The 14,686-nt window shown below is 39.6% G+C and overlaps 1 protein-coding gene across 3 annotated transcripts in view; it reads left to right on the forward strand.

Moving 5' to 3' along the window:
• RCAN2 (regulator of calcineurin 2) overlaps window positions 1-14,686 on the forward strand; it is a 238,032-nt gene that overhangs the window by 135,974 nt on the left and 87,372 nt on the right. The window contains exon 1 of one of the 3 annotated variants that reach the window (XM_006926479.2): window positions 8,907-9,406. The exons of the other annotated variants lie outside the window; for them this stretch is intronic. Coding sequence (XP_006926541.1) covers window positions 9,320-9,406 — 87 coding nt within the window. The 5' untranslated portion in view covers window positions 8,907-9,319. Of the gene's footprint in view, window positions 1-8,906; window positions 9,407-14,686 lie in introns of those variants that run through there. 3 annotated transcript variants of the gene reach the window in all.

Raw genomic sequence — 14,686 nt, forward strand, 5'->3', positions numbered from 1 at the left:
CCCTCCCTGCCTCCCTTTCCCTTTTTCTGATACCTTCGACCTGCCTTCCTCCTCACTTCACTCCCCATCCAGACCATTACCTTGACAGCCAGTTAATTATTATATCCTGAACATTCTATCTCCATAGTGTTTCTCATATCCATAATCCTGCCCCTCAGGGCCTTCTGGCAAGAGATTAGAACTACCAAAATTTACAGTCCCTCTCCACTCCAACCTAGTGCATAGATCTTTTCATAAACTTTTGATAGATCCTATACCTTACTGAGTGAAATATACTCACTCTTCACCTTGGCACTCAAAATCTTCATCTGTGTGGCCATAACTCTTCCTTCCAAGCTTATAACTCACCATTGCCTTGCTCATACTTTATATTCCAACTAAATGGGCTGGTCATTGGTTCCTAAACAAATCCCTTACCTTTCTCATAAGACTTTTTGATCCATCTTTGTTCTACCCGGCGTCCATATCAAATGCCCTACTTTCTTTGAAAGCTCTCTTGATTTTGCTGCTAGGTGGGATCTTTCACCTCTTTAAGAAATCCATCCTTGTCACTGGAAATAAGGACTCCAGTGCTTCCAGGACTTCCTTTTTCCACTTTTTCTTCCTGTTTATGTCTGAATTTGGCTTTACGGTTAAAAAAAAAAAACAAAAAAAAAACAGCTTGGCCAACAACAGTCTCAAGCTTCTGCAACCACAAAGGACTGGTGCCTGGTTTGGAAAATCCCTATGAAAACTCTGTCTTGGCCTGGTCAGGGCTGCCTTCAGATGAATCTCGGTGGAAGGAAGAGGAACAGTTCCCAGAGAATGCGATGCCCAGAAGTCAGGAGCATGAAGCAAACACCCTATTTATTCTCATCCCTGTAATTTTTCAAGTGTGTCAGCTTCTTAAGCATAATCCTGCCTTGTATAAAATGCACCATCGGGTTCAGATGTGGAGGATGGGAAGGTCAAAATGTGTCTCCCTAATGATGGATTGAGGCAGGGATAAAACCATGGGAACTGGGGAGGAGAGTAAGACCAAGAAGAAATGATGATGGCTTTTTCAAAGTGCCACTTGAGGATTAGTTGTAAGATATTTGCAGGGCCTCGATAGGTGCTAACCTGGCAGTTGTGGAATGAGGACAGTCCCCAAGTCTGACCGAGGGTGTTGCAACTGCCACTTAGCATTGGACTTCTGAAGAATGCGGGAGTTTGCATTTTGTGTCCCTCCTTCTTCTCTTCTAGTGGCCTCACTTCTTAGGGACCTCTCCTATCCCCATTTCACCGTTCCCATTGCCCAGTGACCCAAGGTACCTTCATTTGCCTCACTCAGGTTCACTGTCCTGTACAGGGACCCATTTGATAAACTTATCTGTGGTCTATGTCCGCAGCATCTGGCTCTCAGAACCAGAAGGATTTCAGTCATTCAATGATTCATTCCTGCAATACACATTCATTGAGCTCCAAGTATGTGAGACATAGCAGTGAACAAGGTACAGGAGCCCTGACATCATGGAACTTGCATTCCAAAGGGATAGATAGACGGAAACCACACAAATAAATATATAACATCAGTTAGCAATAAGTGCTTTGAAGAAAAATAAAATGGGGCAAGGAGATAGTGAGAAGAGCGCTCCTTAGATGGGCTGATCAGGGCAGGCTTCCCTAAGGCAGGGGCATTTGAGCAGAGAGCTGAATACTATGGCGGAGTCAGCCCTGCCAAGATCGGGAGAAATTGCATTCCTGGCAAGAGAACACCAAGTGCAAGATCCCTTCAGAGAGAACGTGTTTGGCATGTGTTGACCAGACCTAAGTGAGGGGCCATAGAAGAAAAATGGCAAATGCCTCTTGCCATATGAAAAAATGTTCCACCTTGCTCATAACTGAATTAATGCAAACTAAAACTCACCGAGGAGCGTTGGTGGGTGTTTTGCTTGCTCAGGTCAGAAACAGAATCTGTACTAGCTAGAGAAAAGATAAGGAGATATTGATTAGAACATTGCTGCACTAGTTCACAAATAGAAATGTGCTCATAATAAGAGAAATGCAAATCAAAGCTCCACTGAGATAACCACATTTTGCTCACCAGATGGGCAAATGTCCAACATTCTGCAACACATGCTGTGGGGAAACATACTTTCTCATAAATTGCTGGTGGGGAAGCAAAATAATACGGCTCCCATGGAGGAGAATTTGGCTGAATCTAGCAAAATTACGTGTACATTCACCTTCTAACCCAGCAACTCCACTTCTAGAATCTGTCTCAAAGATACAATGGCAAAATATGAAAATGCATGAACAAAGTCTAACCATCGCTTCACTATTTAATGGTAAAGATTGGACTCAGGACCCCCATCAATAAGAGCCTCCTTGTACATGCTTGGTAAATCCACATAGTGGAATACTATATCACTATAAAAATGAATAAGATTATTTCTACATATTACTATAGAGTGATCTCTAGGGTCACAGTTTTCAGTGGTAAAAGCAAGACAGGGAAGAGTGTGCAAAGTATGCAATCATTTCTCTAAGAAAGGGAGGGAGAAAATATACATATACATTTATCGGTATTTTTTTAAATGAGAGAATGGATAACAAATAGAGGTAAAATAACAATAACCTGTATGGGCGGTAGGGAGGGAATGGGTTGGAGGAGATAAGGGTAGAAACTAGATTACTTTATGGATTGGTTTTGATTTTTGAGCCATGTAATATTTTTTATATTTATAAAACAAAATTAAAAGAAAGGCAATCCTTGTGAGTCAAAAGATTTTACTTTTGAAAAAGTTAACAAATTTAGAAATATTTTAGAAACAAGTGAATTTTTTTAAAAGTTAATGTTTCTAAAAGTAAACATTTTAGAAACCAATGAACCTAACTTGATGGGTTGAATAGCTATTCCAAATGACTGTAAGACAGAGCAATTTGTACCACCTTTATGGGCTAAACCCAAAAGGACCAAAAAGAAAGAAAACTGGAAAAAAATCTTAAATTGTTCCTGGTAGTATTAATAATATGTTTCTGAGTCTGCCGTGCGTATAGTATGGAAGAAGGCAAATGAGCAATTGTGCTGTTGGTAAGGACCAATATATTTGATGTGGAAGAAAGAGGATGCAGATGTAAGACTGGTTAAGTTTCAGCAAAAAAACATAGTAGTCCTGTATTTGAATTGGAATTATGAGTCTGAACTCATGGTGTATGCTATCTTTAAAATATATTTATATACTTCCTATCTCTGTCCACTAAAAAAAGTTTCTAAACAATAACCAACCCAGTGCAAAAAGCATCTCTCTCTATATCTAAGTATACAGAATAGGATCTTAAAATATGTTGAAATACTAACTGGAACTTGGACTCATTGAAGAAATGGCTGATTCCTCATCTGGGGCAAGAAATGGATGAGATGAGCCTAGAACACCTTGCCATGCCAGAAGGTGAGGTAACCCTCAAAGAAAACTGGGATTGTGTCAAAAGGATACAGGGGCCAATGTCATTAGACTCTCACCAGCCAAGATGGGCAATTCAAGCATTAATAACAAAACTACAATGGATTTAAACCCATCAAATATGTTTAATGAATTCATAATGATACTTAAAAAAGAAAAAAAAAATCCTCAATGATCTTCTTCAAAGGATAGTAAGAAAACAAATCATAAAAAAAGAAAACTAGCTAATAAAGGAGTAGAATCCAGTGTGTTTTTTGCCTGTCTTACAAAAATGTAGCTCAGGGTAACTACATAATAGAGAGGAAGCAGTTTCTCCTAGTGAAAGTATTCCACGAATAAATGAAGAAGGAATGCTATCATTTTGCAACTCTTCATGAGGGTATGAATCTAGACCTTGAGCATGAAAGGCTGCTAATATCACAAAAGAGAGACAGCTGGGTCTTACATACCCCCTGGTAGAAGTACACAACACCATCTAGGAAGGAGTCTTGCCAAACCCGAGTCTATCAAGCCACTGGATTTAACTAACAGGAGCCAAAGGTAACAGAGGAACTGGTTAAATAATGCTATGCTGAGTTCATGAAGAAAATCTAGACTGGGGAAAATTCTAAAGGGCAAATAACAGAATGTCATCATCAACAACAAACTGCAAGGAAGAGAAAAAGAGATGGAGGAAGATGCTATAGATTAAGAGACGTGAGAGATACAGTAATTTGGATCCCAATGTAAACAAACTGTGAAAAGAAGGAAAGAAGAAAGGAAAGGACAGTAGAATGAGACCAGGGAGGGCATGGGGAGTAAAAAGAACATTTGTAGTACAGTTGATGAAATGCGAACACTGGCAGGATATTTGATGATGCTGGGGAATTATTCTTGCTTTTAGGGTTTCATGATGATAGGTATTGTGATTTCAAAACAGATACATCGTATCATTTGTAAATATTTCAGTATATAGTCTTTTAGAGATATATACTGAAATATTTACAAATGATACGATGTCAGACATCTGCTTCAAAATAACCCAGATTGAGTGGAAGAGTGAGTGGGGACATGGAGCAGTGGTTCTCAGACTTGAACTTGCATCAGAATTAGTTGGAGGGCTTGTTAAAATACGATACCCATGTCATCTCCCGAGTTTTTGATTCAGTCTCTGGTGTGGCCCAAGAATTTGCCTTTCTAAAAAGTTCCCACATGGTGTTGATGCTGTTGGTCTGGGGACCACATTCTGAGACCCACTGGCAGAGAGGAAGCCCTATTAGCCCCAAGTTATTTTTGCACCTGTGTAGTGGATACATGAAAGCTCACTATCATATTCTCTCTACTTCTGAATATGTTTGAAATTTTTTATAATAAACATTAAAAAGAAACTTAAGAGATTCAGAAAGATACACAGGAGGAGCAAAGCCTTTGACAATCCATAGTTGGAATTGGAGCTTCTATGCTCATTAGCAAAACAGATTTGGCTACTGCCCCTGGGATTGAAAGGGGCACATCTCCTGCCCACTGCGGGGTGAGTGCATCAGCTCAGCTGTCAGTCCTCTTAGAGAACTAAGGAGCAAAGAAGTGGTCTTTGTCTAAGGGATGTGCATCATGTTGTGTCTGTTTCCTTAATGTGGTCAGCCATTGGAAGAACAGTGGTTTGGATGAATCTTAAGATTTCCTGGCCACTCCAACTGAGAAGAGTGATCCTGAGCAGAGCTGTGTGCTGAGAGTTCAGCTGTTAGGGATGGGGTAATTACTGAACTCAGACCCCCACGTATCTTCCTGAAAGGACTGCCCTGTAACACTTAAATCAGGAATGCTTTTATTTGTTTCAGTCTCTCTACTTGCCTTTTAAGATTCATTATTTACTTACCCATTCATACTTCACATATTTAATAGAGTACTTACTAAGCATAAGGCACTTTCTAGCCCCTGAGAATATAGCAGGAAACAGGATAGGCAAAGATCTCTGTTTTTATGGAGATTAAATTCTAGTTGAGGAAAAAAGCAATAAACAAGTAAAGAACTATATGAACAGACTAATTTCGAATAGTGAAAAGTGCTATGAATAAAATTAAAACAAAGATGCCAGGATAGTGATTGATTCTGTGTGTGTATGTATATATGTGTACATGCATACATGCGCACACATACATTTTATTTATGTGTCCACACGCATATTTTATCCAGGAAGGCTTCTCCAAGGAGATGATATATGAGCTGATTGCTGGATGAGATGGAGACAGCCACCATGAGAAGGTCTTGGTATTTTCAGTCAGTATCAAGTACAAAGGCCCTAAGATGAGAAAGAGTTTGGGTTTTTTTTGTTTTTTTTTTTTTGTTTTTGGAATGCCAAGATGGCCAATGGGTCTAGGACCTGGAGAGCAAAGGGGAAAATAGTGTGAAATGAGATGAGAGAGTAGGCAGGAGCCAGTGTATGGAGGACCTTGTAGCCATCAACCAGAGTGCTTACATACATACTCTAGAAACCTCCAGGTCTGCCAGTCATCCTCCAGCTGTAAGAAGTACATTTTATCTAGAGAAACAGGCACTTTTTTTTTTAACAGGAAATTACCCTAGGGACTCCAGAATATAGGAAAATGAGTGTTTTTTATAGGCAATTGAATTGTATATCTAATTTGTTGAACCTACCCATTAAAAAAGCAATAATTTTATTTTAGAACCACCATATGCTCTTGATACCTTATAATTCCATCCTAAAAACATTATATATTCTACTTAAGATTCGGTCCCCTGATAAAATAGAGATTTCTCTGTGGTGGGTAACACTGTGAGTTTTCAGTCATTTCATGCTAATATAAATTAATTGAGAGCTGTGTCCTTGAAAACATATTTTAAAAGACGACAGTGTTAAGTTAATGCTCTCTTGAATATAGGAAAGAATCTTCAGGACAGAAACAAATCAGAAAGGAATAACTGAAGATATAAAGGAAAAACTACCTGTTTTGAGTGGGGTTTTGTTTCCCGAATAGACTAATGTCCTCCTCCCAAGACTTATTATAACAAGATTCTTTTTCTTGAAATAATACATGTGTGTCTTTTAATAGCTCTTTCCTAAATACAAGTGTAAAATAATTCACAAGGCCGATGATTATAATGTGTTACCCCTGCTGCCCTGATGCTCTTTGATCGGCTCTGGATATGCATGCTGGACTTAACCTCTCTGGACAACATTTTCATGACTACGAAACAGTAGCATGCTGGAGGCAGCTCAAACTGCTGGTGTGAACAGATTTTAGGCATTGCTTTCCAACTTTGCATTCCAGTGACTTCATATTGGTTGCTTGAAATCAGCCATGATAAGATTGTTTATACCATGGAAATCAGCAAACACTACACATTGGGCTTTTCTTTTCAGAGAGCTGATTGTCAAACACTTACCAGCATGCCACTGCTGTGAAACTTTAAAAAAGTATACTTTAGCATATGCCATGGCATATGAAAAAATAAGTCATTTTTCTTTCTTTTTTTTTTTTTTTTTGTCTCTTGAATAGAGGTTAATGGTATTCAAAATAGTATTCGTCTTTTATATCTTTTATAATTCAGCTGTTTTTATGTATGTATAGACACCATTTGCTTTCTCAAAAGCTTTCCTGTCATTCCATGGTTAACCAGATAGACACCAAGGGCCACTCAAGGATTTGAGTCATCTGGTTCTTATTGCCTTGTCTGTCCTTGGCGCCAGTCAAATTTAACCGTCAACGTGTGTTGCCCACCAAGTACCCTATTCTATTTTTCCTCTAGACATTTCTGGTCGCTGCCGCTACCTGGAGGGCTCTCTTCACCCCTTCTCTGTCTAACAAAGTCTAACCCATGTTTTAGTATCAGAGCAGAGGTCATGTCTTCCTCAATGCTCCTCTGCCACTTCAGCATCCATTGTTCTTCCTTCAGCATCCATTGTTCTTCCTCTAGTGCCTCCCCCAAAAGCTGTCTGTACCTCCTCAGCCACCATCACCGCTGTTTCACTATGTAGGTGTTTGTCTCCATGTCTCACCTCCTCCCTGGATTTTAAGCCCCTTGAGGATAGTGAATTTTGCTTTTTCATCATTTTGTCCTTTAGAGCAGTGGTCCCCAACCTTTTTGGCCCCAGGGACCGGAACTCCTATGAGAATCTAATGCCTAATGATCTGAGGTGGAGCTGAGGTGGTGATGAAACTTCACTGGATGGCTGCTCACCTCCTGTTGTGTGACCCGGTTTCTAACAGGCCATGGACCAGTCCTGGTCAGCAGCTTGGGGTTGGAGACCCCTGTTTTAGAACATCTACTGCAGAGCTTTACACATAGTCATCACTCAGTAAGTGTTAGTTGAATTATCAGCAGATATGATTTCGTATTCCCCACAGTGCGCTGGACAACATAGTTAAGTCACACACACACACACACACACACACACACACACACACACACACACACAGAGTTTCATCAGTCTAAATATTTGTATTTGTGGACTGATTTCATTTAGTGTGGGAAATGCTTTATTGAAGGAGATCACTGGGTTCAAATGTCATCCAATGAGGACTAACTCCAAAACTTCTACCTTCAGTCTGAAACGTCACCTTTCTCATCTACATGCTAAAATGGACCAGTTTGTTCAATTATGTATTAGAAAGACTCCAATCTGTTACAAATCATGACACTCTGATGACCACTGAAGATGCAACTGCACTCCTGTTGGGATAGATCTTCCTAGGATGTTAGTGAGTTCTACTGGTATTTTTATAACTAATGATAAAATAAAAATGAATCTGATGTTTTTCTTTTGCTCACGCTACTGAGAAAAAAGCCATTCCTGTTCTGTTGTTTCATTCATTAAACAACTACTGCCTTCTCATGCCAGGCACTCTGCTAAGGGCTCAAGATATAAAGGTGAATTATCCACAGCCCTGCCCTCCAGGAATTCACAATCAGAAAAAGTGACTGAAGAAAGCAATCCTGTGGTGTTCAAAGTCTCAGGCAAAATAGAGCCCCGAGGCTCCAACAGTGACCCACATCAGTGCGTTTGCCCATTAGACTCTGCCATCTGTCCCCGCATGAGACATTTGCTGTAACTCCTTTCCACGGGTCGCTTTGGGTTTGAATGACCTTGAAGATGGCCTGAAATTCTCAGCTTAGAAGGGTGCTTTTAGAGTTACTAGTCTGCACTTATGTGCTTCAAATAGAATTTCACAAACCTCTAATTATCTGCTCTTACCAGTCTGTGTAAATGACTGACGACCAGCTCTTTAGTCACTCCAAGAATGGATTTCTATTCAGCCAGTGCCCGGGATGCATTAGGACGCCCAGAACATGTGTGGCTTTTCCGAGCGGCATAGGGCAATTAACAGAGGGCAAGCGTTTGCAAAATGCCTCAACTTCCTGCTTGTCTCTGAGACAGAAAATTGTCACACCTTAACCTCAGGAGGCTCATCTGCAGAATAATTTTACCCCCACACCCCCTCCTCCAAATAGAGCCTTTGGTGTCAGCTTCTCCTCCCTGCATTTTGCAAACATAAGCACTCGGCTGAAACAACAGCTATGACTCAGTTCCTAGCTAGCGCTGCCTGAATTGATTTAGTCTGAGTTCAGATTTAGCACATAATCATGTTCAATTTGCTCCACTGCACTGCCTAGAGATAAAAGGCTGGGGGGAAAAAATAGCTTCAGCTTGTGTCAGTCTTTGTGGTGATGTCATTGCCATGAGAAAGCCAGCCCTTCGTTACTCTGCCGTGCTGCCTCAGACGCGGAGGGCTGCGTGCGTGCAGCGGGAGTGGACTCCAGGTGCTGAGCTCCAGTGGTCCCCAGGGCAAGGCAGCCCCGGCAGGCCACGGCCACATCCACCTGGAGGCTCTTCCCATCACCCTGTCACGCACAACTCAGAAGCTGCCTGACTCTTTTGAAAACCAGAAGGGGGAATGCCAGCCCCTAGCATGGACTGTGATGTTTCCACTCTGGTTGCCTGTGTGGTGGATGTCGAAGTCTTTACCAATCAGGAGGTTAAGGTATGCACCTGCAATCTTATTTTTCATTATTGCTGCTACCGAAGCTGCTTGGCAGAGGCTTTTTAGCTTAAGGAAACAAGACTTTTGCTGATAGTTTTCAGCTCACAATCTATGCTAGAAATGCATGTGGTCAGTGTGTGACTGTATTAATTAGAATAAGTTAGAAGAGGGACTAGCACATTAATTCTGAATGTGATGAGGTCTACCATTGTCTGTTTTTTCTTGCCTTTTTAATGAAGTGACCCACAGTCATCCCTTTCACAGTAGATATGTTTTTGTAGTCTCATATCTGTGTCAATAAGGAGGATATTCAATCCTTAATGTTGAGAGGGGTTTTGAATCAATAATTAAATGAAGAAAGCACACATAATAAACATCACATCCAGGGCACCTTGCTCATGGGATGTCACTTAAATATGCCATGTTGTGGTCTTCAGATTGAACAAAAGCTGTTCTACAGATGGCAGTTTCAATCTCAAGCTCTCTGGAAATCGAAGTTGGAGAGTAGCCACTTAAATTTTTTTTTTATTTTTTTATTTTTATTTTTTTATTTTTTATTTTTTGGTCAGAGGAAGGAAGCAAGTCATTTTTCCTGAGCAGCTGTCCATAAAGAAAGTTAAAGTATAAATAAATTTTGCATCTGAAGACTTAGTATTCTAAGGTGCTGGTCCTCGCTGATTGTCTGCAGCAATTATTTAATTGTCATGGGTAGTTGCCCCCTGATGATATTCATTCTGTTTTATTTTCCCATTTGGTTTTATATTGCTTTTATATTGAAAAAGATTCTAGGCTTGTAAAATAGAAATTTTGATATCTTGTCTCTCTCATAGTTAATATAAGAACTGGCAGAAGCTTTTTATTCAAACAGTTCACACACACACACACACACACACACACAAACACAAAGGACAGTTGCTTATTGTGTGATGGGAGGAAGAAAAAGGGAATTGCACTGAATAATCATTTCCACCCTTGCTTTAGTCTTTACTTAAAGGAAGACCTTGAATTCTTTATCGTTGGGTGTGCAGGTGACACCCTGGTACTTCTCAGATGGGGGATTTATGTTTTCACTAGCACAGCACATGGTTCTGTCATTCAAGATTGTGGTTTTGAACACTCATGAAATGGAGTCAAAAAATCTGCTTTGTTGTTCCTACATATTTTAAATGTGTGGCCCTGTGTTTACCAACTCTTATGCCAGTTCTGTGGAAGTGTCTACCACCTGTCATATTGAGTTCAGAAAATAAGAATATAATGGTTTGTTGCTGCCTATGGTTACATCCAGAATGGAAACATGCATGCAAAGACTCACAGTCCTTCCAGTTTTACCTGCTATAAGCACTCCAGAAAGGAGGGCAGTCATCAGAGCCCCTCCAGTTTAAAACCAGTTTAAAGTTTAGTATGGCTAACTGGGTAGAGAGACATCTTCTACTAACTGCTGGAACAGAATTAAAACTTCATCATTCTTTTCTGTCTTCAACAGTTCTCTGTTGTTTACATGCTTGCCCTTCAAACATCATAAGATTGTTTAAATTTTTTTAGTCCAAGAAATGATGGTGAGAAAACATTTATTAGGCATATGCAATATGCTAGGCATTGTGCTTATACAGGAAGGAGTTTAAGATGGGCTTATATAACATATGTATCTTGAGATAGACATAAAAATACTACTTGCCCAATATTTCTTAAAGACAGAGGGTATCTTATGGAGTTAAGGGAACACAAAATTCTTACAGCTGGTTATGCTTAAGTGGCTTCATGGAGAAAGTGGTACTTGAACTTGATGATGGGTAGATTTTGATACAGAAAGAGAGAAGTCATGGGGATGGGAAAGCATTCCATTTTGCAGTCCAGTGAGTCAATGCATTTGACTGCAGTAGGATTCTGAGAGGTTGGATGGGAAACAAGGAAAGGAGGTGAGTCAGAATAAGATTATAAAGCAACTGACACTGCTCATCAGAAATTTATGGCATTTTCTGGGAAGATTCTCACCAGAAAGATGTGTTTGTTGTATGTCCTTACTGCTAAATAGCTCTAAATCACAATGGATTTGTCTCTTTGGGACAAGTTACCTAATCTTTCTGTGCCTTAGTTTTCTCATCAGTAATGTAGGGATAATAGTCATTCCTACCTCATTGGCTCGGTAGGAGGATTAAAGAAAATTATACATGTAAAAAAATTAACACAGTGCCTGACACATATTTAGTGTTTAATAAATGTTAGCTATTGCCATCATCATCATTGTCATCTTTCTAGATATTCTCTGAAAGTGACAGGGGACTTCTGACAGTTTATTGGAATGCCATAATTCTAAGTGAGTTTACAGTGACAATTCAGGACTCAGAAAATGTTTTCCCTCTCATTCCCCCAAATGTAAACACGCACACACACTTTCTCTTTAACAATTTAGAAAACATGGCCCTTCCTTTCAGACATTTAGTCATTTAATGTAGGACAGTGACATTATTATCAGGCTAGGATCTACTTTGTGCTTATTTTTAAAAAGGGAAAAAAAATGAACACATTAAGGTTGTCCAAAGAGGTTTGTTGAGAAAACCTACATGTTCCTTGTTCAAAAGTGAGCATTGTTTATTGTCATTTTCGAATATAAAATTCTGGCACTATACAAAGTTTCCCCAAAGGTAAACTTTTTTAATCGCCAATAACAGATAAATGGTGTAGCCAGGAGTTTCTTTCTTCAAAGTCTTTAATATTTACTGTCGGATAAAAGGGAGGCTCCTGTGAAGTTTCGTTTCACTCGCCCTAATCTAGCTTGCCTGATTTCAGGCTTTATCGATTTTAACAGACCTTTCCTTTCCGCATGTTGCCCCCATGGGAAAGCAACCACCCCAAGCTTAGGCAACTAGCAGGCACCCTTTGTAATAATAAGTGCAGTGGTTTATTTGAAGGGAGTGGAGGCATATGCAAATCCAGTGTCTGATCTGACTTAGAAAGCCTTATCTTCGATGGTGGATCTCAGCTGGTTGCATTGAAGGCCCTTCAGATTCCAATTTTCTAAATTTTGCCAAAGCTGCTAGAGCAATAGTACTAAAAAGAGGAGGAAATCAGGCAAATTGAGTTCTGCCATATTCTAAATTTTCCATTCAGAAATTCCATTAGTGGTGTCATGAACTTAGCTGTCCGTTTTATGGCATAAGAGTGCCCAGAGAGATGAAGAAATATGAAGCTCTTAATAGAAAAAAAAGATGTGATGAGCTGTAAAATCTGTGTGTGTGTGTGTGTGTGTGTGTATTTGATTTTCTTCGGTATTCTTCATATATTTCTGAAAATAGTCTTTTTCCTCCCCAAAGAGCCTAAACCTTAGGAAAATGAAAGGGATCGAAAATGGGTAATGAAATTCATATTTTACTTTAGTCCAGTGGTTCTTAAACCTGATTGCACATTAGTATTCCATGGAGAGCTTTTAAAAATATTGGCGATGCCCAGGCCCCATACCCGGAACTTCTGCTTTGTCCTATCTGAATGGAGCCTGGATATGGATTATTGTATTAAGTCAGTGTCATATCTCTTCTAGATACAGGTAATTACGGGTGAGTCAGTCAAGAACCTCCTAGAGATTCTCGCTTAAAGACTTTGATCCGTATCCCCAAATGGAGACTTGATGATTGCAGTTTTAAAAGCAGTGTCTCTAAGCTGTGAGAAATGTTGAGACTCAACACTGCTGGATCATAGTACCAAAAAGAAGAGGAAATCAGGCAAATGAAGTTCTGCCATAGTTATCTTTCTCTGGAAATTCCATCGGCCACTTTTGAATAAATGACCATAAGAAGCATCTCTGGGGAGGTGACCATTTATTAAATGTCATTGTTCCGGTGTCATTCAGAAGTGAGTGAGAGAAACCGGTTTAGATCTGGGGGAGCAGTAGGTGCAAAGAGAGATGATCTTATCTGACGTATTTTTACCCAGCCTTTCTTTTAACCTATTTTAATCATCATTCATTCAGGGACCTACCTAGGCGTAATTTATATTTTTTAAGGATGCTCTTTTTTTAGAAATTGTGCTTAACATTATTCCCTCATGCTATATTTTAAACCTGTTGATTCCCATTGGGGAGGGAGAACTATGAGCAGATAGATATTTGTTCTCAGCATAATAATTCTTCATGTGCTTGGAATCTTAGGATTTTTTGGTTTCTTCTTCTGAAAAGCCAAGGTCTTTTTAAAGTAACTCATAGCCTTTCTTTCTCTCCTCTGTTTTTGAGACTTTCCCAATATCTTCCCAATCCTCGTAACCTTGGGAAAGTCTCTTAACCCTTCTGGACACATGATAATCATACTGATAAAAATACTCGCCTGCTTTGTATTTTCTTTTCCTTTTCATCCAACACTATAATGTGACTGACTCATAGTCTGTGTCATGCTGTTGTGTGAGTTATGAAAAAAACCTAGCACATCGTGGTCCCTCAGTACAATGAAATCTCTTTGTCATTTGAACCACTGGAAATTTCAAATTACTTGCTTTGCTTGGCAGGAATCATAGGAGGAGGTGGAACAGAGTTGGTGCAATCCACTTTGCACTCTGCTTTGGGGAGAGATAAATGATACAAGTGAATATGTGGATACTGGGTATCGGGAATTGATTTGGAAGAGAAACCTGTGGTATTTATTTGTCAGGAGAACTGGTCAAGCTCCATGCCAAAGAGAGAATCGGGCTGCAGCTGTGATCTGATGACTCTGCAGAGCTCGAAAGCTCTTTCAGCATCTTCAAAAACCATGTGTTCGCTCAGGAACTTAGAAGAGTTTGAATTGCCTATGATTTAGTTCTAAAAATTGAAACTCCCTAGAGAGATTCATGGTAACATTTCGTAACCAAAATGTTAAGTTAACAGAATCTCTCTTTCTCTATTCAATGACCATAATGTTAAGTAATACTTGTTACATAGCTCCAGACCACGTTTAGTTTCTGAAAACCGACAGGGAGTGTGTGGCGAGAATGGGGGGTGGAGGGGATGGCATATTCATAACAGATACTAACACTTTAGCAAAACAAAAAATTTGCTCTTTCTTTGATAATAAAATGAACTAGAATTGAGGCCCTTTTGAAAATAGATGAATTATGCAAAACAATGTTAGAAATTAACCCTAAAAAATACTTTGAGAAACAACGTTCTTAAACGTGCAGCATTTTTTGCCTCTGCAGAAAATAACAAACATCTTTTTGATGTTTGAAGAGTGAGAAGAAGTGATTTTCTGCAAGTGACAGATGCTCCCTGAGAAGGTTAATAGGCAGATTTCATAGCCATCTGTCATGTTAGGGAAA

Source organism: Pteropus alecto, unplaced genomic scaffold (assembly GCF_000325575.1).
Source record: "Pteropus alecto unplaced genomic scaffold, ASM32557v1 scaffold7, whole genome shotgun sequence".
Classification (NCBI taxonomy): domain Eukaryota; kingdom Metazoa; phylum Chordata; class Mammalia; order Chiroptera; family Pteropodidae; genus Pteropus; species Pteropus alecto.